General features: G+C 37.9%; 1 protein-coding gene across 5 annotated transcripts in view; it reads left to right on the top strand.

The window, feature by feature from the left end:
• The first annotated feature begins 2,864 nt into the window (after positions 1 to 2,864).
• LOC107813050 (crossover junction endonuclease EME1B-like) overlaps positions 2,865 to 23,831 on the top strand; it is a 39,732-nt gene continuing 18,765 nt past the window's right edge. The window contains exons 1-11 of one of the 5 annotated variants that reach the window (XM_075225001.1): positions 2,865 to 3,310; positions 4,393 to 4,516; positions 6,505 to 6,655; positions 6,804 to 6,874; positions 8,434 to 8,622; positions 8,701 to 8,854; positions 8,946 to 9,055; positions 10,031 to 10,206; positions 11,484 to 11,547; positions 11,665 to 11,783; positions 12,082 to 12,680. In XM_075225001.1, the coding sequence (XP_075081102.1) occupies positions 6,818 to 6,874; positions 8,434 to 8,622; positions 8,701 to 8,854; positions 8,946 to 9,055; positions 10,031 to 10,206; positions 11,484 to 11,547; positions 11,665 to 11,783; positions 12,082 to 12,121 (909 nt within the window). In that variant the 5' untranslated portion in view covers positions 2,865 to 3,310; positions 4,393 to 4,516; positions 6,505 to 6,655; positions 6,804 to 6,817 and the 3' untranslated portion in view covers positions 12,122 to 12,680. Of the gene's footprint in view, positions 3,311 to 4,392; positions 4,517 to 6,504; positions 6,656 to 6,803; positions 6,875 to 8,433; positions 8,623 to 8,700; positions 8,855 to 8,945; positions 9,056 to 10,030; positions 10,207 to 11,483; positions 11,548 to 11,664; positions 11,784 to 12,081; positions 12,681 to 23,831 lie in introns of those variants that run through there. The other 4 variants (XR_012696506.1, XM_075224997.1, XM_075224998.1 and 1 more) reach the window with 4 other exon arrangements.

Below are 23,831 nucleotides of genomic sequence, written 5' to 3'. Positions count from 1 at the left end.
GGTTTAAAAGTATTTTTTAAATTAAATAAATGGGCCAATAATAACAGTTGAGCGGTCGTGCTAGAACCGCAGAACCCGGGAATGTCTAACACCTTCTCCCAGGTTAATAGAATTCCTTACCCGGGTTTCTGTGTTCGCGAACTGTGAAACAGAGTCAATCTTTCCTCGATCCGGGATTCTAAACCGGTGACTTGGGACACCACAAATTATCCCAAGTGACAACTCTGATTTCTAAATAAATAATCCCATTTCGATTGTCACTTAAATTGAAAAAAACTCCCTTATACCCTTCCGAATGTAGTAAAAAGGAGGTGTGGTACCAATAACATAAACACTTCACCAATTACGGTTAAATGGGGTTGCATTGTCAACTAACCTAAAACTCAACACTGATGGGTCTTTCACACTAGGGGTGCTTATCGGGCGGATGGGGCGAATAATTACACTTAACGGTTTGACTTAACAGTTATCGGATTATAAATGTAGTAATCCGCTAGCCATCCAATAAGACAACGAGTGGATTGGTATTGGATTAATAATTATCGGGCGGCTTATCGGCTAAATCAAATAAAAAAAATTGAACAATCATTCAATGAATACTAAGACTACACACACTGCCATACACATATTAACCAACACATATTCCTTTCGTCCTTATATTCTCACATGACCTTCACTTTACCGTTTACACATCCCAAATACATGCAAGATTTACCTTTTTCATATAAAAAAATTAGCTTCTTGATCAAAGGGACTATTAAATAAAGAGACGACAAGCATAAGATACTTTAACTATGGTGGAGATAGTAACTTTATGGCAATTAATTACAAAAGAGAGCAACTAATTAAATTTGAAGAAGTTATTTGATGCTGCTCATGCATGTTCTCTTTTAAGGTGTCAAATTTCATAACATACAGTATGAAATGGTCATTTTCACTTTGGTTATGGAGTAAGTAACTGTTGCTGGAATTTATTTTTTAGCGCATCTGTTTTCTGTTAACTGCTTTTGTACTTGTTTCAAATCATTTGTGAAAGTGTGATATCAGTTTCGTCCATTCCTTGTTTAGTTTCTTTATGTTTTGGATGTTTCAGGGATGCACATCTTTTATTTCTTTTCTCTATTTTTCTCAATATTTTAAATTAATTAATCTTTTAACAGAATGCATAACACATGCACATTCTGGGCATTCTCAATTACACATACATCTCATTTCATCAATATCAAGACTACGCACTATCATATATATAAACTGAATTTGTAAAACCAGAAAAGCACATTAGTTCAGTGATCAATTGAGAATTAAGAAATATAGGGTTTCAATAGCACTTTATGTACACAGGGATAAAAGTGTAAATATAAAAATTCTTAACGGTTTACCCGATAAGAAAATCGAGTAATCCGCCCTCAAACCGTTAAGCCGTTAATTATAAAATCTCAATCCGTTCTCCATCCATTACCCCGATAATCCGATACCAATAAGCCAATAAGCCATCGATTCGGTTCGGTTAACAGTTTTGGTTCGGTTTTGAACGGTCCTATTTTACAAGCCGCTATAACAAAGGAGGAATCGCGGGAATATTTCGGGATAAATCCAGTAATTGGATCCTGGGCTATAAAATGCCCGCTTATGGCTACACCCCTATATACATGGAACTCATTGCGCTAAAAAATAGTCTTCTTCTAGCAAAAAATAACAATTTTAATAACTTAGAAATTGAAACTGATGCTACTGAAATACCACAATTACTTTCCTATAATAACTGTTCTCAATATTCTAACCTTGTTAATGAGTGCAGATTGCTACTGAAGGAGCTGGAGAACTCAATGATCAGACACAATTTCCGTGAAGGGAACAGACTCACGCACTTTTTGGTAAAATGAGGGTCAAAGCAACCAAGCAATACCCCTTATCAATAATGCTCCACCCACCAAATGTTTGTTGGAAGCTGCTCCAGGAAAATAAAGCTGGGACAACTATTACTAAGCTAGTATCTTCCAATATTCTAAACAATGTAGCCGAGCTTGCGAACACTAAGGGGTCGTTTGGTAGCATGCATTAGATAATCTAATGCATGCATTAACTTTGTGTATTAATAATACATTATTTGGTAGATATTTTGAACTATGCATTAGTTATGCAAGCATTAGCTATACATCCTATTTGGTATTATCCTATGCATAACTAATGCATAGAAAACAATGGTATTAGCAATGCAATGAGTTTTAATGCATGCATTAGCTTAGTTAAAGACAAAATTGTCCTTCAAAATTTATGTTTGATTAAAATATGCTAGTTAGTATATTAATGCAAGTTCAAAATAATCCAAATAGTGAGAAATAAATATATATCCCTAGTAAATAAATAAATACTTAGCATATTTCCTTTTTTATAAATAAATATTTAATTTTATTTTACAATATAGGTAGACAAATAAAATATTTTTTTTTTAAACTTTTTCATATAAAAACATTTCTCAACATATGTTTCTTTTAAAAAGTTAGAATGTGGAGTAGTTTTGAGGGCATTTTTGTAAACAAATAATTCTTTTAGAAATTGTACAATGCTTTAATACATCAAACCAAATAATGGATACGAAATATGTCAGCATAACTAATATCAACATAACTAATGCAAGCATAACTAATACCATTATTATTAATACACCTTATTCAACATTATTCTTATGCACCCTACCAAACGATCCCTAATAGTTTTTTTTAATATGATTAGCAAGACTCATGACTCAAGTGTTTTGGGTGCCACTACGGAGGCACCATGGATATGTAATGCAACTACTTAATTATAATATTTATTTCGTCGTTTCAGGAAAAAAAGTTATTTTCTATGTGGAAATAAAATTAGAATAATTCATCCATAAACACATCCATTTGCCTTCTCTTATACGATTTCCCTTCCCTTTCCCGCCCTAATACTGAAGACGCTTTCGAAAAAGAAGCATCTTTAACTTCTCAAAATGTCTCAGCCGATCGCCGTGGACATTCTGTCCGACGACGACGACGACGCTGTCAACAGCGCCGATTATTTCTCCGTCAACCAAAACGACACCGTTGATCTATCGACGCCACTGGCAATTCCGTCCAAGAAGCAAAAAATTGAGGAGTCGAATACTAAATTGAAGCCCCCAGTCCTCATCATCGACGATGACGATGATCCGACACCATTTAAACCCTCAAAGTCCACTCCTTCATTTGTCGCTGATACCCCATTATCTGATTTTTCCAAACCCGATGTCTCATTTGTTAAATGCTCATTTGGTTGCTCTTCAATTTTGAACCCTAAGTCTTTAGTGAGTTCGATATTTCCTTTTCTTTTACTTTTTGACGGTTTTTCATTTGAATTTGAGTTGCTTGAATTGTGAATTATTGGATATTTAAGCTGTTATTGAAGCAATTATCCTGAAATACCACAATGTTGGACACTTTGGTTTGAAAATAAGCTTTTATTTGTTTTTGGTCTCTAAGTGATTATTTAGAAAACAATGTGAATATCTGCAATTTTGGATTTGGTAATATTCCACGTGATATTTAGTTTAATTTGTGTTCTTTTTGTGATGTGTTCAATGTCAAAAAATATACAGAAGTAAACACACCAAGAAAGCAAGGGGATTCAACGTGTAGTGTGTGTGTGTATATATATATATATATATAAAAGACAATTACCTATCTACACAGTCTAAATTTCATGGGAAAGGGTCTAAATTGACTCACCTTGGACAAGGGTAGCACCACCCCTGAATACGTTATGCACTTTTGCATATTGAGTGATCATTAAGAAACCATTCTGAATTGTTTATAATTATGAACTGTATTTCACTTGAAGTTTAGTTGACCGTGAATCCCTTATTAGACAAATTATTGGTTTTTGGGTCTTTTGTGGTTATTCAGAAATTAATGTGAAATTCTAGGATACTGGACACTTGTCACTGAATTTAATTAATTCTTGTATATGGCTCTTTGGAAACTTAGGTTGTTATCTTGAAAAGTATTCTGAATTTCTGCTAATGCTGTACTCTGTTAACCTCTCTCTACATGCACTGTAGGGGTAAGGTCTGCGTGCTATCTACCCTCCCCAGACCCCACTTGTGGGATTACACTGGGTTTTTTGTTGTTGTTGTTGTTGTTGCTGTACTCTGTTAACCTACATGCCAACTTCTACATTCCTTTGTTTATTTTGGGTGGTTCGGAATGATTGCTGAAGGCTTGGTTGTAGATTTTCTCTATCACTGAGATTTCTGTTGCAATTTGTGTCTTTAAGTCTTATTTATCCGAAGCTTGGGAATTTATGCATTCAATAGTAGACTTCCTTTTTTCAAAAAAGAAAAAAAGGAAGAAGGGAAACAAGTGTTGATGAAAATAGTCTCTCCTGCAGGTTTTGATTTGACCCCATGCGTCGGAGCTTTTAAAATATAGTGTCCCAATAGTCAGATGTACTAAAGCTATTACTGTTTCACAGAATCGCTCTTCGTCAAATTTAGACCACCAAAACGATGGCGGTAAGCTTTCAATTGGCCTAATTCAAAGTTATTATTGAATGCCGAGTATTGTCACATCAGATTTACCACTATGAAGGGACTTCTTTTCTTGGGTTTTAGATTAGTGTCCAAGAGGCAAACATCTGACACCAAATCTTTTCTTCTATGAAGAAGATAATTAATTCCCATAGCACAAGTCAGAGATGGTCTAAATCCCAGCAATTTAAATTGAGAAATAGCAAAAATTACAAGCGACAGAAGAGCTACAGCAAAGGAGCTGTATTATGCAGAGAAATATGGAAAAGGTCAGGGAAAAAATTTGGGAGAGTTCATATCTAGAGATTTGTGTGCAAGTCAACTGTGCAAAAACTCTAAAATGCATAGGAAATGAATTATACTCCATGATAATTTGGAGAAGGTGTAATACGTAACAGTTAATTTATGTTAGTATCCCAGTTAAATCATTTGGTCCTTCTGTCATTAGTTAACGTTATAACATCAGTCATCCTCAGTTTCCTGATTTATATTCTTTATTTGATGATAACTGTTACTCCATTATTTTATAGTGATGGTTTTGTCATCATCGTTCGATCCAGAAGCTTGACCATTAGGCGTTAGTTGATGTATCATGGGCATTATAGTTGCTTTTCCTTCTAGGCAGTATGAGCCTACAAGGGAAAGTTGGGGCTTAAGCTTTCATATTATTATATAAACGAGCATTTCCAGGCCCTTCTGGAACATTGCTTCTCCAACTTTACTAGTTCTGTATAAAGAACATGAAATGGTGCAAATGCTCGGGCGAAGTAGTTGATCGCCTTCTGATACATTGCAAGGTGGCCTTGGGTCTCTGGAGGATGGTCCTGAACTGCTTTGGTACACAGTGGGTAATTCCAGGTACTGTCAGAAATGTGTTGCTCAGAAGGCTGTCAGAAGTAGGATCAAAAGACATAGGGCTTGGAAGGTTGCTCCGCTAGCTCTCATGTGGGTTATATGGAAGGAAAGAAATAGGAAAGCGTTTGAGGGGAATGAAAATGATCTTGTACATTTGAGGAATAGCTTTTTTTCTTTGATTGCTTTTTGGTGCATCTTGAGATTCCAATTTGTATAGATGATCGAGTATCTTTCATAGAGAATCATGCTTTGCTGCAGATCCTCTACTTTTTGGTATACCTCTTGTATACGGGAGTTTTTATCCCATTGATTAATAAAATTACTTACCTTATATAAAAAAAAAGAACATGAAATGCATTTACAGTATCTCTGGTCTGCCACCAGAATGTGACTTAAATTAAATGTGCCACATTCCAGTCACAATCTGTCCTTAAAGAGTCAAACCTCTTTGCCCAGTGTGTTTACCTGTTTCCTTTGGACACATATCATGTTAACTAATAGTAGCAGACTTCTGTAATTCTTCTTCATAAATGGACGAGTGGAAGTTCGGTTTGCTCTTCGTGCTGCATCACAATGACTGCTCCTATGAGTTGTGTTGCTATTCAGTTATTGTGCACAAAGGCAGATTCTGCGTGTGCCTTGAGTCGAGGTCAGGCATAATGGTTTGAGCTAGTCAGGTGTATACCTCATATGTATTTTCCTCCGGTGCAAGAACAGGACGATTAAGGGGATATTTTGGTCTTAATACATATTTAGTTTTTACTAAAATGGGCACATTGGCATATGGATTAAGTTTATATGAAACAAACGACAACCTAGCTCTCATATACTTGTAGAATTCTTCTCATTTGCTGGTCTAATTGGGTATCCTATTTTCTGGGAGCAACACTTAACAAAAGAAATGTCAATCCTCAGAGGATTCTCTTATGCCTCGGGGTTTTGTCCACACCTTTCCTTGCACAGGTGGACTGATATAACTCAGAAGGGCTTGCACCACTATTTTGGTAGATTTTGTTTGAAAAGATATATTTTATAGATTTGCCTTTATGAAAGGTTTTTTCTTATGCAGTTCTTTGACTTGAATGTGCGGCTCTTCTGAGATGTAAGCTTTTCTTCAGGTATTGATGGACTAAATTTGTTTGGAGTCTGATAATGAATCTGAGGATAGTGGCAAGCTTGTTTCCTGGAATGAGGAGGAGAAAGTTTGTTCCACTAACGCAATTGTAAAGGAGACAGAATTGAGCTCCAGACCTTTTAAGTCCACAAATGGTAAGCTACTGTTTTCTAATCTTCCCTCTAAGTGACAACAGATGTCTTTGCATCTTATCGTCACTTCAATAAGAAAATAAAGAAGTAATTTTTCCATGCTGGAATTAACATTCATGTTATACAACTGAGACGAAAAACTGACGAACAGGTAATGACAATTTTATGCGAACAGCAGAGGATGTTTCTCATCGATATTTGATTGAAGCTGGTCCTTCTCTGGTGTGTTTCCCTGGTTAAAGTTTATTGTTTTTCTTTCAGTATTTGCTTTTTCTGCATAGCAATAATTTTTCATTCCCTTGTTCTTCTTAATATGAATATGAATAAAAACATCCCCCTTCCGCAGCTCCCTGCATTTTGTCCATGTGTGCCCCTCAAAATGAAAGGCCAGCTTTCAATGGGAGATTGAATTATGGTTGGACCATTCCTTGGAACGTGCATCATTCAAAGAAGATTGTAAGATTTTTGCGTGGGTAGCACGAAGGAAGAAGAGAATAAAAAGAAAAGCACATGCTCGATTAACTTTAAAGGGCTTCTGGTACTCTAACTACTAAATATATCACTGGAAATTAAGTTGATTGGACATTTGTTCAACTTTATAAGCTAATAAAGATACCCCATAATTTGCTTCAGGCCTAGGAATATTTTGGGTGTGTGTGTGTGTGGGAACCATATACTGCCTGTAAATTGGAACATGAATAAGGGAGCGAGACATAGTTGTGGATATTCAAGTTCAGCTTTATTTGCTTATTGCCAGAGCGTAAACTGCTTTTCTATCGTTTCTCAAGTTAAAGTTTGGGCTCATTCTTAATTAAGAACAGATTTTACTGTTTTAACTTTAATGCAAAGTTCCTCCAAATTCCAGTCAAATTTACTTTTTATTGTGCTGTCAAATCTCATTTTGTCGGACTAAAATAAAGATTTAATTGAATAAAATGGGATTTCAAAAATGAAAAGAGGCTGTGGAAGGAAAGAGTAGTCGGTTGACAACATCAGCAACGAGAAGGTTAGATTGAACTGGAGAGAGAAAGAGAGAGGGAGAGAGAGAGAGAGAGGGAGGGAGGGGGTGGGGGAGCGAGCGAGAGAGAGAGAATAGGTAAAGCTTTCTTACATTGGACACGTCGAAGGGACGCAATACCTAAAGCCTTGGAGTACAATAATTTTGCTGCACCAGTAAAACGGCGCTGACTGAGAGGGAAACAGAGTAACTGCGAGAAAGAGGTGAGAGGGAGAGATTGAGGAAGAAAATGAGGGGGAGGTTTAGGGCTGTTGAGCATGGAGGACCTGAGGTGGAAAACAGAAAGCCTAAGTGCTATTTTTTCCAGAGAATAAAATATGGAAGAAGTCCTTCATGAACAGGTTTTTTCCCCCTAGTTAAGCTTCACTTAGGAGAGTTAGTTTTGTTCGTGAACCACTCATTTCATTTAAATACAGCTACCTGTACACTGCAAATATCCAAAAGGTTCAAAAGTTACTTCTGAGGATTTCTTTTCTTTTTTTAAAAGTGATCAGAAGAATAGAAGAGTTTCAATCTAATATTAGAGATCTATGCACCCTGAAGAGCAAATTCACATCCAGGACTATAGGGCGCATATTCTGCCAAATGGAGAACGCATCTTGAGATCATAATTCAATCCAGAGATATGCTTGAATAATTAGCTTGAAGGATGCGCTCAAAAGCATCGTTCTTAACATATGTTTGTAATTTTATCTAGAAGTTCTTTTAAATTCTCGAAAGGCCTGGTCTCTACATAAATTTTGACGGTCTAGTTTGCTTTCAGGACCATGGTCATCCTGACGACGAAAGTGATATTTTGGAGTTAAACGATGACATCTCAAGACCGACAGGTAAAGGCAAAGGCAAAGGCAAGAAAAGTAACACAAGCAGTGTAGATGGAGTAACAGGGAAAATGAGGATGTCAAAGGATGAACGTCTTCGCCTAAATGAAGAAAAGAAGCAGCAGAAAGAGGTAAGTCTTCCCAACAAAAACCTATTTATTTAGACGAGGTTAATTAGTTATGGCATATAATCTGTGTTCATTATATAGCGAGAGAAATTGCAAAAGGCGGCCCAGAAGGCTGAAGCTGCAGAGATAAAAAAGCGAGAAAAGGAAAAGGAAAAGTGGGAAAAGGGAAAGTTTGCCCATAAGTCTATTGTAGCTCACATTGACACCAAAGTTGTGGAACTAGGCTCGATTGGAGGTAGATTTTGTTTTTCTGTTTGTTTCTCCCTTTCTCCTTTGTCCATTATTATGCATTACAACTGTCTTACATGGTTATGTTGTCAAGTCAGGTCATTTGCTATCAAGGCTTGCGGAAAAAGGTCTTTCCTTCCGAGTTTCATCAAATCCAATTGAAAAGTCTATTGTGTGGTCAATGAGTGTTCCGGAGGAAATATCAAAGGTAACTTATTCTTCAGAATCTTGGCAGATGTCAGTTAGCCTGTCATCTCGAAGCACCTTTTTATAATTGCTTTTTAACGTGTCAAATATTTAACTTTTGTACACATTTAGCTTTATTAGAATAATAATAGTTTCACAACTGACTGTATTTGGTGCTCAAATATGTACATATTTATGTGATATCCATTTGAATGTTGATTATCTTTGCAAAAGCAAATTTCTTTTTCCTTATCTGGTAATAAAATTTCACGTTTAAGGTTACACACTCCTGTAGAGACCAAACTCCATCAATTCAACTCAAATCTCATAATACCCAAGTTTTAATATTACAATTTAACCAAACCTTTTACATATATGCGCATGTATGTTTGTGTCCAACATTACAATTTAACTCAAAACCCTATAGAGATGTGTGTGTGTGTATGTCAAATAAGATGAAATACCTTGTTATTTTGAAGTTTTGTGGCTGTGGCTCAAGTGCAAATGGGTGTTGATATCCTATTACAGCTTGTGGAATTAATGCGGCTGGAGGGTTTTGGTGGCACCAATTTGCTGGCCAGCCTACAGTTTTCTCCCAATTCTCCTTTTTCTTTCTTCTGTTTCTCCTTAAGAGTTGCTGCAGATGCTCTCCCTCCCACAAATTCCCCTTTTGTTTAATGTTTCATCACATTCACATTCACATTCACATTTGTGTGTTTCGGCCCACTATACTCATTTCTTCACCCCCCCAACTTTTTTGAATCTAAACGAAGAGAGTAACACTTACATCCCAAGAATAACGTCGGATGTCCATTGGGGTTAGAAAGAGCTTAGTTTGTCTTGCTAGTCTCTTATTTCATTCTTTTGAGCTTTCCATCTGTCGTGTATGATGGCAATTGTATGCTTCTGCTGCTACAGATTCCAAGTTTTTGCATTGGTTCTATCTAATTCTAGCCTTTGCAATTTTTTGATGTCATTAGACTCTTACTCTGCGCAGATTTCATCAGAAGTTATCAAAGTTCCATATATATTAATCATATGTGAGGCCGAGGAGTTTTGTGACCTCGTGAATAGCGAATCATTGATGAGTCATGTTTCCCGTGTTCAGCGCCTTTATCCTCTTCATACAGTCTGTTACCTCACAAACAAGCTTATGGCATTCATCAACAAAAGGTTGACAATACTTGTTTTTGTCCTTTATTCCAACTCTTTTTCAATTCTAAGCTTGTTAGTTTTCCATGGTTCAGACTTGTGTTCTAAGAGGCAAACAATTTTCTAACAAAGAGAAGAGACGAGACGAGACGATACAGAGAGATAAAGCCCTGCACAAACGTTGAAAAATCTGCTTTTTTTTTTGCCGCAAGTTCTTTATATTTGTATCTTAAGTGTCTGAACTAAAATAATACCTGAAATATAGCTGAACGTGCAATAAACTCCTACATAAAAATGTGCATCAACATCTTTGGAGATGTCTCATAGTTCACCTGATGCATGCAACCAATCATTTTGGATGACTTAGAGAAGGCATGCTTGCTAGATTAATGTTTCTTGAACATGCTCCATTTGATGCACATTGAGGCAGTGGTTAAAGGTACTACCAAATGTATTCCTGCAAAAGGTACCACAATGGCACGATCCATGGTTCGAATAATTTCGTCGCAGACCTAATATAAGCAAATAAATGTGTCCAATTTAAATTTTTAGAGAGGTGGTCACACAACTCAACATGGTATTGCAGCAGACAAAGGTCTTGGTTTCGAGTATCACCCATTATCAAATAGAATTTTCATGTGCCTGGTTCAAGAAAAGATTCAAGCTCGCATGTGAGGGTGAGTGTGCGGACCTAATGTAAGTAAATAAACGTGTCTTTTTCCTCTCTAATAGCTGAAGCTTTTAGAGAGGCACACGCAATTCACCTAATTCAACGAGCATCTAAAGCTTTGATTCAGTTTGAAAGTGCTGAGATGAAGTAGTCATTTGAACTGTAGTGTAACCTTTTCATATGCTAATGCTTTTAGTTCGAGTCTCCCCAAGAGCAAGGTGGGAAGTTCTTGGAGGGAAGAATGCCGGGGGTCTATTTGGAAACAGCCCCTCTACCCCAGGGTAGGGGTAAGGTCTGCGTACACACTACCCTCCCCGGACCCCACTAAGTGGGATTATACTGGGTTGTTGTTGTTGTTGTTGTTCTTGCATTTCAACTTATCATGTTCAAGAGCTACTATTTCTTCAGCCGAGGGTCTACCGGAAACAATCTCTCTACCTTCTCAAGGTAGGGGTAAGGCTGCGTACACACTACCCTCTCCAAACTCCACTTGTGGGGTTACACTGGGCTTGTTGTTGTATGCTTAAGAGCTACTATGAAGGAAGTTCATATCTATCATCTATAATCATCTGTGACAAACTGGGATACTTGTTTAATGACTGATAATTGTTACTGCTATTGATGATAGGGAACAAGGTCAATACAAGGACCCTGCCAATCATATTGTTTGGAAACGGCCACCTATAGAGGAGGTTGTTGCAACACTTGTTCTAGTAATTACTGGAAATTTTTAATTGTCTGATTCATGTAAGCTTGAAATTCTGGTGGTATTCCTTGGGTGTTGAGTTCCTCCTTTTCTTTTTGGGCAGGTTCTGTCCAAGTTAACAATTAATTTCGTTAAGGTGCATTCAAGACATTGTGTTGACGAAGCTGAATTAGCTGAACATGTAGCTGGGCTGACTTACAGCTTAGCTTCTTGTCAGATTAGGTATGTCAAAGTCATATCTCAGTGAACTCGAATTCTTGGACAATGCAGTGGATCCAATATATGCGAACATCTATATAATATCAATTTGTCAGGCTTGTAAGTAATTTGACCATAAAATTTGGGCTAGTTTAGTGTGAAATACCAAACTGAAATGTGAATTTGTGAGTCCTTGTAGTACTATCTTTTGTCTACTATACTTTTCCTAATTAGGAAAGACCAACCTCTTCTTTAGTATGTTGTTCTCGGAAGGAAAGTGTTCTGCTCATATTTTTTCATTTCTTTTTGGTTGGGTGGGCAGGTGGTACAGGGAGCCTCCTTGTTCACCTCTACTTAAGTAAACATTGTGGAAATGAGACACTGAGCTGCAACAAGAGGAGCTACAAATCCCAGATTAGAAGCCCTGCTACGAGTCCCACAAAAGAAAAAGGGTGAAAAGAGCTGCACTATCAAGCTTTTAGTTACATTAGACAGCAGAACTGGTTTCTGCTTAAGTGCTTTCAAAAAAGATAAAAATTGAGAAACTTAATTTATGGAATTGGTTTCTGGTTGAGTTGCAGTCGAACACCGTTCAGCCAAATATCTAGTACTCCCTCCGTTTCAATTTAGACGAGGTAGTTTGACTTGGCACGGAGTTTAAGAATTTTTTATTTTTTGAAACTTGTGGTCTTAAAAGCTTAAGGGATAAAAGCTTTGTGGGGCCATGCCATTTGTGTGGTTATAAAAGCTTCTCATTAAGGGTAAAAAGGGTAAAATGAAGAGTTTAAAGTTAAATTATTTCCTGTGTAGATATATGTCATTCTTTTTGCGGAAAAGGGTCTGATATATCCCTTTACTATGGTAAATTGTTCAAAATTGTCCTCTGTTATACTATTGGGCCATAAAAGTCCCTGTCGTTTTACTATCCTAACAAATCTGCCCTTAGTTAGATGGAGGTGCCACATGGCATCCATCCGTGCCCTTTTTACATCTGGGCACATATGAGATGACCTGCTCCATGAAACCCACCAAACCCATAATCCGCGACCCGCCATTTATAAAATTGACTCTTGAGAATTAAAATGTACATTTTCTGGAGAATTATTTTCAAGGAAATCATTTTCATTTGGGTTTCTCTCCATAATAATGAATTCGCCCAATTTTCTTGATTTGAGAAAAGGCAACTTTTGGTGATCAAAATTTTCGAGAAGCTGAAAAATTAGGGCTGGGGTTTAATTTGGGTCATAAATCGCTGGGTTGTGGTTTGGGGTATTATTTGGTTTATAAATGGAGTGTCGCGGGTTATGGGTTTGGTGGGTGTCATGGAGCGGGTCGTCTCATATGTGCCCAGATGTAAAAAGGGCACGGATGGATGCCACGTGGCACCTCTGTCTAACTAAGGACAGATTTGTTAGGATAGTAAGACGGTAGGGACTTTTATGGCCCAATAGTATAACGGGGACAATTTTAAACAATTTACCATAGTAGAGGGACAGATCAGACCCTTTTCCGTTCTTTTTGAAACGGACTAATAAGTAAAGTGTGTCATCTAATTTGAAACAGACGTAGTATTCAGTATTTGACTTGACTCATTAGATTATGGTTATAGACTATTTCACATTCATAAGACATGCAAGTGAGCAAACTTAAACCAGGAAGAAAGAATGCCGCTATAGCCATATAGTTGGCTACATAAGGAAATATAAACTCGACATAATTTTACATATAACTAATACAACATTCGCTTTGCAACATAAAACGCTACATTATATATATAATCACTACATAACTATTAATACATTTGATTTTCGGTATACAACTCTTCAATAGCTAATGCAGCCTTTTCTTTTTGGTATTACATTATTAGTCCTAATATAACTTATGCAAACATCTATATATTGTTCTAGGGGATGTAAAATGTGGAACAAAAATAGTATTATGTAAATACAAAATCCTGTTAAAGTAGGCAATCCCTGCATGACTATTCTTGTACTATTATTCATCGTATAATAATCTCTACATTATTATTCACTGAATAACAATTCTTTCATTATTATTCATCGTATAGCTCTCCCTTTATTGGAGCCTGGGAGCAATTGTCAAGTTGTCTCCATGTGACCGATATGTCACTGGTTCGAGCCGTGGAATCAACTACTGATGCTTGCATCAAGGCAGGCTGCCTACATCACACTCCCTTGGGGTGCGACCCTTTCCCGGATATGCTTTGTGCACCAGACTGCCCTATAACTATCCCTTTATGATAATCCTTGCATAGAAAATCCTTGAATCAAGTGACACCTTAGCTCAATGCTTCATAATCTGGGAACTGGATTTCATGTTTTTTTTTTGTATTCGCTAGTTTTAATGGATTAATCTAGACCAGTGACCTGCATTAGAGTCATTATTTTCTCTAATCTTCGTACTTTGGGTTGAGACTGTTCTTTTTTTGAAACTGGTAACTTTTCTATATTTCAAAACAATACTTAGGTAGTACTGAAACCATATATACAACAGACTCTAACTATCACTGACACTCTCTATATTGAATCTAAAACATCAATAATGGTGTCAGTATCATTTGTGTAGATTTGATTACACCAGCAAAATAAAGTTTAACTTGATCTTCTGCACTCCATTCTCCACATTCTCAAAATATCTGGAGTTTCTCTCTTTCCAAATTGTCCACCAAACGCAAGCATGTATAATTCTCCATCTGGTCCTGTCTTTTGCCTGTAATCCTGTTTCCTCCCAACTTTTAAGAGTATCTATAACCTTCCCAGGCATGGTCCAGGAAAAGCCTTTGAGGTTAAGAATAATTCTCTATAGATGAGATGTTATCATACAATGAAGAAGGAAGAGATGGATAACTGTCTCTACTGTTTCCCCACACAAAAAGCATCTAGAACATAAAATAACACCTCTTTTCATCAAATTATCTTGGTAAGGACTACTTCCTTAGCCAGTAGCCAAACAAAGCAAGCAACTTTGTGAGGAATTTTTGTTTTCCAGATATGTTTCCAAGGCCAATTGGCTATCTGCTGGTTGGAGCAGTTCATCCTCTTGTAAGCTGCATTAACTTTGAATAAACCCTTACTGCTGCCTTGCCCATAGTACATCTGCACCTGCGTGTAATCCACTAAACTGCTCTAGTGCACAGAAGAATTCAACCACTCTTTGTGTTTCCCAATCGTTGATATGTATTCTAAAAATGATGTTCCATCCTTGAGGTGTCCACATATCTGCTATAGTCCTTTGCTGATGTAGAGCTAAATTGAAGACTTCTGGAAAAGCTACATCCAATCTGCCAAATTCATGCCAATTGTCCTTCCAAAAGCTAGTCTTATTCCCATCAAATACTTTGATCTTGGAATCATCCCTCAACTCACTCCACAGTGATCTAATGGATCTTTATAGACTAACCCCATATGGTGTAGTGACCTTCTTAGTCATCCATTTGTCTTCCTGTCCATATTTTGCTTTAATAATGTTTCCCCAAAGGAGTTGATTCTCCTTGTCGAGCCTCCACAATCATTTCATTCTAAGAGCTTTACTCTGAATCTTCAAGTTCTTGATCCCTAGCCCTCCAAGGTTCTTGCCAAAAGTGAGTGCTTTCCATTTCACCAGGTGGTAGCCCTTCCTTCCTTTGTTCCCATTCCATAAAAAATTCCTCCTTATGCTATCCAACCTATTGATGACCCCTGTTGGAATGGGGAACAAGGACATCATATATGTTGGAAGTGCATCAAGAACTAAGTTGATAAGAGTCACTCTGCCACCTAGAGATAAATACTGAGTTTTCCACCTGGCCAGTTTCTTTTCACACTTCTCTATAACATTGTTCCAAATCCCAATTGACTTAGATTTAGCTCCCAAAGACATTCCAAGATATATTGTTGATGAAGCCCCTACTTCACCACTCAGAACAACAACTAACATTTCCATGTTTGTGACTTCATTGATAGGGTAAAGAAAACTCTTCCTCCAGTTGATATGCAAACCAGAGATTCCTTCAAAAGAACCAGAATCACCCTGAAGTGTTGCAGTTGATCTTCTTCAGCGTAACAAAATATGAGGGTATCATCAGCATATTGTAAATGAGTCACTTCTAAACTATTTGCCCCTTCTAGCTACATCAAAACCTTTTATCCACCCATACTAATTGGCTGTTTTAATCATATTGTTAAGACCTTCCATAACAATCACAAACAGAAAAGGTGATAAAAGATCACCTTGCCTTAGTCCCTTTTCTGCTTTGAAAAAACCTGTTGGGGAGCCATTTATTAGAACTGAAAATCTGGCTGTTGACATGCAGAATTTAATCCAATTTATTCATTTCTAGCCAAAACCCATTCTTCCTAGCATGCTCAGGAGGAAATTCCAATTGGCATGGTCATAAGCCTTTTCAATATCAAGTTTGCACAAGATACCAGGTTTCTTTTGTTTCAACCTAGAATCAACTGCTTCATTGGCTACCATTACAACATCCATGATCTGTCTACCTTTAATGAAAGCCATTTGTTGACAGTCCACCAATTGTGAAATTACCCTTTTTAGTCTCTCTGCCAAAACTTTGGAAAACAATTTGTAAATGCTACTTATCAAGCTGATAGGCCTGAAATCCCTTAGTTCCTTAGCACCTTTCTTCTTTGGAATGAGAGCAATAAATGTTGCATTGAAGCTTCTTTCAAAAATTTCTTTGTCATAAAAGTTTTGAAAAGCATTCATGATGTCATATTTCACTATCTCCCAGCATTTGATGAAGAACCCCATAGTAAAACCATCTGGGCCAGGGGCTTTATCTATTGCACATAGCTTCAAGCATCTAAGCACTTCATTCTCCTCAAAGTTACCCTGTAGGGCTTCCTTATCCTCCTCAGTTAAAACAGGACAATTGTCATAGTAGCATGTAGGTCTCCATTGAGTAGTTTCTTTGTACAACTTCTGATAGTAATCAATAATTTCCTCTTCTATTCTAGCTGGCTCCTCTGTTAATTCTCCTTGTATCATTAGTTGGTCAATATTGTTGAATCTTTTATGTGCATTTGCTACTTTGTGAAAAAATTTAGTGTTTCTGTCACCTTCTTTCAACCATAGGGCCCTTGATTTTTGTCTCCATGAGATTTCTTCATTTTTGATCAACTCCTCATACTCCATGAATAGTGCTGCCTTCTTGATAGTTTCTTCCTCTGTTAAAATTCTGTCTTCTAGCTCCTCATCCAGTTCTGCCATTTGACTTAATAATTTCTTCCTTTGATATCCCAAATTCCCTGTCTTACTTCTGCTCCATTCCTTGAGTTTTGATTTGAGAACTTTTAATTTACAGGCCAGTATAAAGTTTGGCTTGCCTGAAAAATTGAAAGAACTCCACCTTTCTTTGACTCTGTCATTAAAACCAGCTGTTCCTAGCCACCAATTTTCAAATTTAAAATAGTTTTTGTTCCTGTTCCAAGTGCCTCCTTGTAGAGCTACTGGAATGTGATCAGATGCTAGTCTTTGCAGTGGAATCTGTCTTATATTACTAAAACTATCATCCCACTCCTCAGAAATCAGGAATCTATCAATTCTGGAAGCCTTGTCTTGATTATCCCCTTTAAACCAAGTGAAGCTACCATCTTCTAATCGTAGATCAATTAAGCTCATGTCCTCAATGAAATCAGAAATTTCCACCATACCCCTTGTTCTCCTCCTACAATTCCTTTTTTCTGAAATGAATCTGGTGACATTAAAGTCTCCACAAACAGCCCAAGGCCCTTCCATCAATCCCCTTACTGCACCTATCTCATCCCACACTATCCTTCTCTCAATGTTGTTATTTGGAGCATATATCCCAGTTATATGACATGAAAAATTCTGAAAATATGCCACAAACTTGCAAGTCAAAGTGTAGCAACCAATTTCCAGAACTTCCCCCTCCCAGCTTCTACAATCCCACATCATCATGATACCCCCTCTAGTACCACTAGCCTCCAAGTGAGCAAATTTGATCCATCTTCCTACCCACACTTGTTTGACAATCTCTCTAATGTCCCCCTCTAGTTTAGTCTCTTGGAAGCATATGATGTCTGCTTTCCAGTCAACTACCAAACTCTGCACAATTCTCCTTTTATCCCTATCATTCAACCCCCTTACATTTCATGAAACTATTTTGAACTGCATGGATCCAAGGTAAGCATCTTCCTCCCCTTACTCCTTTCCCCCTCGCTCTTGAATTTAACATCGAAAGTAACTAGACCTTTTAGTTCTTGTTCCCATTTGAATCTTGTTTTCTTACATAGCTTGTCTGCAACTATCTGCTTGTAACAACAATTCCAAGGCCTCCTCTTCATGCCCCAAGAAATCTACCCCAAGTAATTTGCCCAGCTTGATCAAATTCTTTTGGACCCATTGTGATGTCTCCCTTGCTGTGTCTTGAATGGCTTGTTGTTGCTGAATGAGAAGAGGTTCAGCCTCTTCCACTTCCCAATTTTCTATAGCTGTGATTGTATTTTGTTGAGCTAATTCCAAAGTTTGTTCTTCCATTCCCCTGCTCTCATCTTCTCTTTCCTCCAGATATTCTGTTGCCCTAATTAAATCTAGAGAAGATCCCCCGAAAACAACATCTGTTATGGCCGTATTTATCTCTGCACAATTTCCTTGAAAATCTGCACTTTGAGACTTTGCATGCACCAACTTTTCGGCGGAATGAGGTTCTAGAGCTTCAATAAAGAGATCGTTGGGAACATCTTGTGTATTGGGACCTTTTAAGTCATTAAAAATGACTTGGCCTGCAAAGTCTGGCCCAAAAGAATTATTAAAAGCAGCCTCCTTATTGGGCTCAGCTTGCTGGCCCATTTTAGTTGCTTCATTAAACCAGCCACATGCTACTCACGTGCACTTGTTTTCAAAAATCTTCCAGCTGTCAAAGAAGTACCACCCACGTGTTTTCTGTCTCTGAAATCTCTGTAAGAAGGGGATTTTTGTACTTCAGCACAGTTGGTAACCCTATTTGACCTCTGGGCAAAGGCAATAACTGGTTCTTGCACTGTATCTTCTTCTCCGATGCCTCCCTCTGCTAATTCCGGTGGGACTTCATATCTTGTCTTGCTTTCCGGCCAGATTGGAATGTGATGAGTGATTCCATTACAAGTTATAGATACCTCTCTTAGTAGATTCCTCCCATTGTTCCTTACCAAAATTCTGGCCCACTTCAGATGATTTTTGAGTTCTGTTTCTTCTTCAGTAGCCACCCATCCTCCACAAAATTTGCCTATTTCTTGGAAAATTCTTTGTAACCACAAATAAAGGGGAATTCCTAATGCTTTAATCCAAGTTTTTTTTGATTTCAATAGAATTTGAAATACACCCTGCCCCATGGGGTTCGATCATTCTAATTGCAACTTGAGCTTTTTCCAGAACCACTGCCCTTGGATGGTCTTTTCAGCCATGTATCTATTAGGGAATTCAAATAAGAACAAATCCCCATACATCTCATAAATGTTTAACCCAAAAACATTTTTCTAAGTTGAAGTTGACCACCTTCTTATGTCAGCAAGAGTGGGTTTTTCCTTCACCTATTCTCCAAAATTCCCCACTAAACATCTCTTCAAAGGCCCATTCTCTTGTAGATTAGCAGATTCAGAGATGTCAATATTTCCACTGTTACAAGTCACCTCTGCTTCACGATGACTCCTAGTTTGCCATTTACTATCTTGAACAGCCTTCTTATAAGGATAGTTGGCCTCATTTAATCTTGGGGGATCAACCACTACTACTTTTTTTGGGTATTTAATGAAGTTGTTAATCTTAAATGCTATCTCATTTCAACCTGCATTAAAGACTGGTTCAGGAATAATAAGTACTGATCTTCCTCCACCATTTAATGACAGAATACTCATGTATCTCCCATGCTCATTAAATTTCCTGGTGCAAAAGTGCTCCGAGTCCTACTCTGAAACTTTCCATCTCCTGACCGCTCTATTCTGGTCCTTTGAGGCCTCTTTAAGAGTGAAGCAAATCCATTCCATGATTTTTTTGCTCATGGTCGATCTCCTCATCATCTTGCGACTTCTCTCAACCCATTCGTACCACTCTGAGTTGCTATCAGACCACCTGGTAATATCAAAAGATTTGAACCCAACATTAAAGTAAATCCTGTTCTGCCCCATTCCAAAACCTTGGATAGGGACAAGAATGGAGAAAGCAACCACAGAAGGTGATTCCTTGAAAAGAGAGAATAGAGGGAGGGGAAGAAAAGAAAGAAAAAGATGTATCTCCGACAGAAGAAAGCCGGAGAAGGAGAGATTCTCCCTCCTAGAGGGGAGGAGAGAGAGGAGTCTCGAAAAGAGTGCCTGAGAGCATTTTTTTATGATATCTGAGGTATCATCTAGTTTCAGCTGAGACTGTTCTTATATTGAAAGAATTCAACTCGTGCTCAAAGAGTCTTAATAGTTATCACAAGGTAGAGTCAGGGTTTGGTGTTGCTCTCGACTGTATCTTCACAATAGTAATATCCTATAGGATAACTAGTTTCCTCCAAGTTTATTATGGTGTTTAATAGCTAATTTATATGTCAAAGTGCTATAATCAATGTTTAATACTTAATAATTAATAATATTTAAGAAAATTAGTCTGAATGTCAATATGGTGGAGAAATTTTGCTTGTATATATGGTTACCCTGATGTTGAATATAGTTTGTTAAATAATTGCATAAAAAATACAAGTTAACATTGACCTTCAAGGAGTGTTCCAAGTTCCAACACCTGTGCTTCCTTATGATTGGCTTTGTGTCATTGAAACTTCAATTTAGCTACAGAAGTTTAGCCCCAAATGCCTCTGTGATGTACATATTACACAAAGTATTTGGGATAATTAAGCTAGTGCTAGCATGCCAGGTTTTTAGGTGACACGACAATCAATACTCTCTAACAGATTAATGATTTGTCAAAGAAACTTGTATTCAAGTTAAAAGTTTTGGAGTATGTTATTGAGGAGTAAAGGGTGGCCGGTAACTGAAAGAGTTTTTCAAAACAAAATATTTTTAAAGTTTATAATGGAAAGCTATCAAGTCCTGGTTCATCTCCCGGAGAGGGTTCTGTGTACTTAAAAGGGATTGGGTAAGGGGGTGGTATCGGGGGAAGGGGGTTCCTTAAGGGGACTGAGGCTAAGGGGAATTAAGGGTACAAGGTAAGAGAATTTTTTGGGGGTACCATACCGCTACCACTACCAGTCATGCGGAGGAGGGAGGTGGGGTTGGGGGGATACTTAAGGGGACTGTAAGGGTAATTAGGGGTATTTTTTAAATTAAAATATAAAAAATTGCTATATTTAAATACACACAAACTTTAAGGGATGGAACAAATTCAAGGCTATGAAGTGTCTTTTATTTTATTTAATGCAGTGTGACATTATATTTCTAATACCAGTTATAAGTATTTATTTGTATTTCAATACTTGTAAAAAATAAAATTACATATTTCTTTTGAACGATTTACATAATTTTTTAATAACTTTTCGTGGTTCTTCGCTTTGAATTGGTAGCATTTGTTCTTCTGCGCCCCTGCCGTCTCCGGTAAATAGTATTATATTATAGACATTGCCGTCTTCTTGAATTATTTCTGGAAAGGCAAAGTTTCTTGTCTCGCTTTAATCTAATCTCTGAATAAAACGGTAGCCCGTGTAGTTTCTTTGGCAGCTCCAGGGGTCTCAGGCAAGGAGACCCCCTATCCCCCATACTATTCATTCTAGTGATGGATGCTTTGAGTAAAATGATGGATCGAGCTGCGGACGGAGGCTTCTTGAGAGGATTCTCAGCTTCGATTGAGATGCCCGGTGCCCGAAGAGTCTCTCATTTGCTTTTTGCGGATGATACCCTGATTTTCAGTGATGCCGATATGGATCAGTTGACCTACTTGAAGCAGGTCCTACAGTGGTTTCAGATAGTATCAGGTCTCAAAATCAACCTCGACAAGTGTGAGAAATTCCCGGTGGGTGAGGTTGCTAACATTGATGCTTTGTCTTATGTTCTCAGATGTAAGATGGGCTCCCTTCCTACTACTTACCCGTGTCTCCCATTGGGCGCTTCGCATAAGGATACTACGGTTTGGAATCCAGTGATCGAAAGAGTTGAAAAAAGATTAGCAGGCTGGTAGAAATGGTATTTGTCAAAAGGCGGTAAGGAAATGCTCATTAAAAGCACTTTATTGAGTATGCCCACCTATTACTTGTCCCTGTTGCAAGCTCCTGTGAGCATCACAAAAAAACTGGAGCGGCTTCAAAGGTATTTTCTATGGGATGCATCGGATGGAACTAGAAAATATCTAGTGAATTGGCAGACAGTCACTTCCCCAAAGAAGTGGGGTGGACTTGGAGTAAAAGATTTTAGGGTATTCAACAGAGCTTTGTTGGGGAAATGACTGTGGAGATTCAGGGTAGAAGAGCATGCTCTATGGAGGGAGGTCATAGTAGAAAAGTACGATTCCACGGGAGGGGGTTGGAGGACCAAGGCAACCACAACACCTTTCGGGTGTGGCATGTGGAGGAGCATCATGAAGAATTGAGAATCCTTCAGTGGCAACATCTCTTACAAGGTGGGAGACTGAAGGAGAATCAGCTTTTGGAATCATAGGTGGTATGGAGAGGATACTCTGAGGGTCTCTTTCCCCCACGTCCAGAGTTTCAAACCAGAAGGAATAGATGGTCCAACAGATTCGTAAGGAGCATGTAAGGAGGAGGGGGTAGTATGAGACCTCTCATTTAGAAGGAACATGCAAGATTGGGAGATTGCGGAGCTCCAAGATTTAGTGACACTGCTATATGGGCAAGACATGCCTCAACCATCTTGTGATTCTTGGAGATGGGGTTTGCGTGGCGATGGTCTGTTCACCGTAAAGTCCTTTTACCAGAGTATATTGGTGAGAGAGGAGGCCTCTTTTCCATACTCCTCGATCTGGATTCCTAAGGCGCCCACAAAGGTGTGCTTTTTTTGCATGGCTAGTGGCGAGGGGAGTGATTTTGATTGCTGAGAATCTGCAAAAGAGGGGAATTACACTTGTTAGTTGGTGCTATATGTGTAAAAGCTCGGGAAAAAGTTGATCATCTTTTGTTGCATTGCCCTGTGTCCTCGGCTTTGTGGAGGGCGATCCTGAACCTTTTGGTGTTCAATGGGTGATGCCAAGCACTGTAAAGGAAATGCTATATAGCTGGGCTGGTTTCCGTAGAAGAAGAAAGCAAAAGGCGTGGAAGTTCGCCCCGTTAGCTCTCATGTGGATAGTTTTGGGGGAGAGAAATAGGAGAGCTTTTGAGGGGATTGAGTCTCCTTTTTCACATCTTAAGAATAGTCTTTTATCTTTGATTGCTTTTTGGTCCACTCATATAACCCCTACTTGTATAGAAGATTGGGCGTCTTTTGCAGAGAATACTGATGTAAATTCTCTACTTTTTGGTATACTTTCTGTATACGGGAGTTCTCTCCCTTTTGATTAATACAATTTACCTTATCTTCAACTTTAGTATTTGGTTGAACGCTGAGCAAACAAGTAGCAAGAGATGGTCTTTGTGTTGCTTCAATTTCTAAGTCATGTAAATCGTTTCAATAAGTTTATGTGCACCAACAATTTTGATTTGAGGGTGTAATACAACGATGTAAATACCAGGAATAGGAAAAAATACTTTTAAAATTTTTCAACCATTATTTGAACACCTTGGGTATAACTAGATATTCATCTTTTTTTTTCTCTCTATGTACAATTCTCCGCTGTCATCAACCGCTTCAACTACCACCAGAATATTCCCTTCACTACTGTACTCTCATTTCCCGATTTCGCCTTCATCCTCACAATCTACATCATTTTCCCTTTCTTTTATTCTTGTTTTCTCCTTGGTTAATTAGGATTGTGTAAATTTTTCTTACAAATTTCAAGAATTCAATTTCTATATACGAGTTTCGTGCTTCGTCGGAACCCTAATTTACTTCTCGGATCAAGATATTATCTTTGCAAGAACACAATTGTTGAAAAGATCTGCTTTCTTGTTACAATCTTTGAACTTTAGTCCAAACTCCGACGAACTTTCAGTGCAAACTCCGCCGCGTAAAG

The sequence above is a fragment of the Nicotiana tabacum genome, chromosome 11 (genome assembly GCF_000715075.1).
Source record: "Nicotiana tabacum cultivar K326 chromosome 11, ASM71507v2, whole genome shotgun sequence".
Classification (NCBI taxonomy): Eukaryota; Viridiplantae; Streptophyta; class Magnoliopsida; order Solanales; family Solanaceae; genus Nicotiana; species Nicotiana tabacum.
The sequence above is the reverse complement of the archived record's forward strand: the minus strand, read 5'-3'. Positions and strand labels throughout refer to the sequence as shown.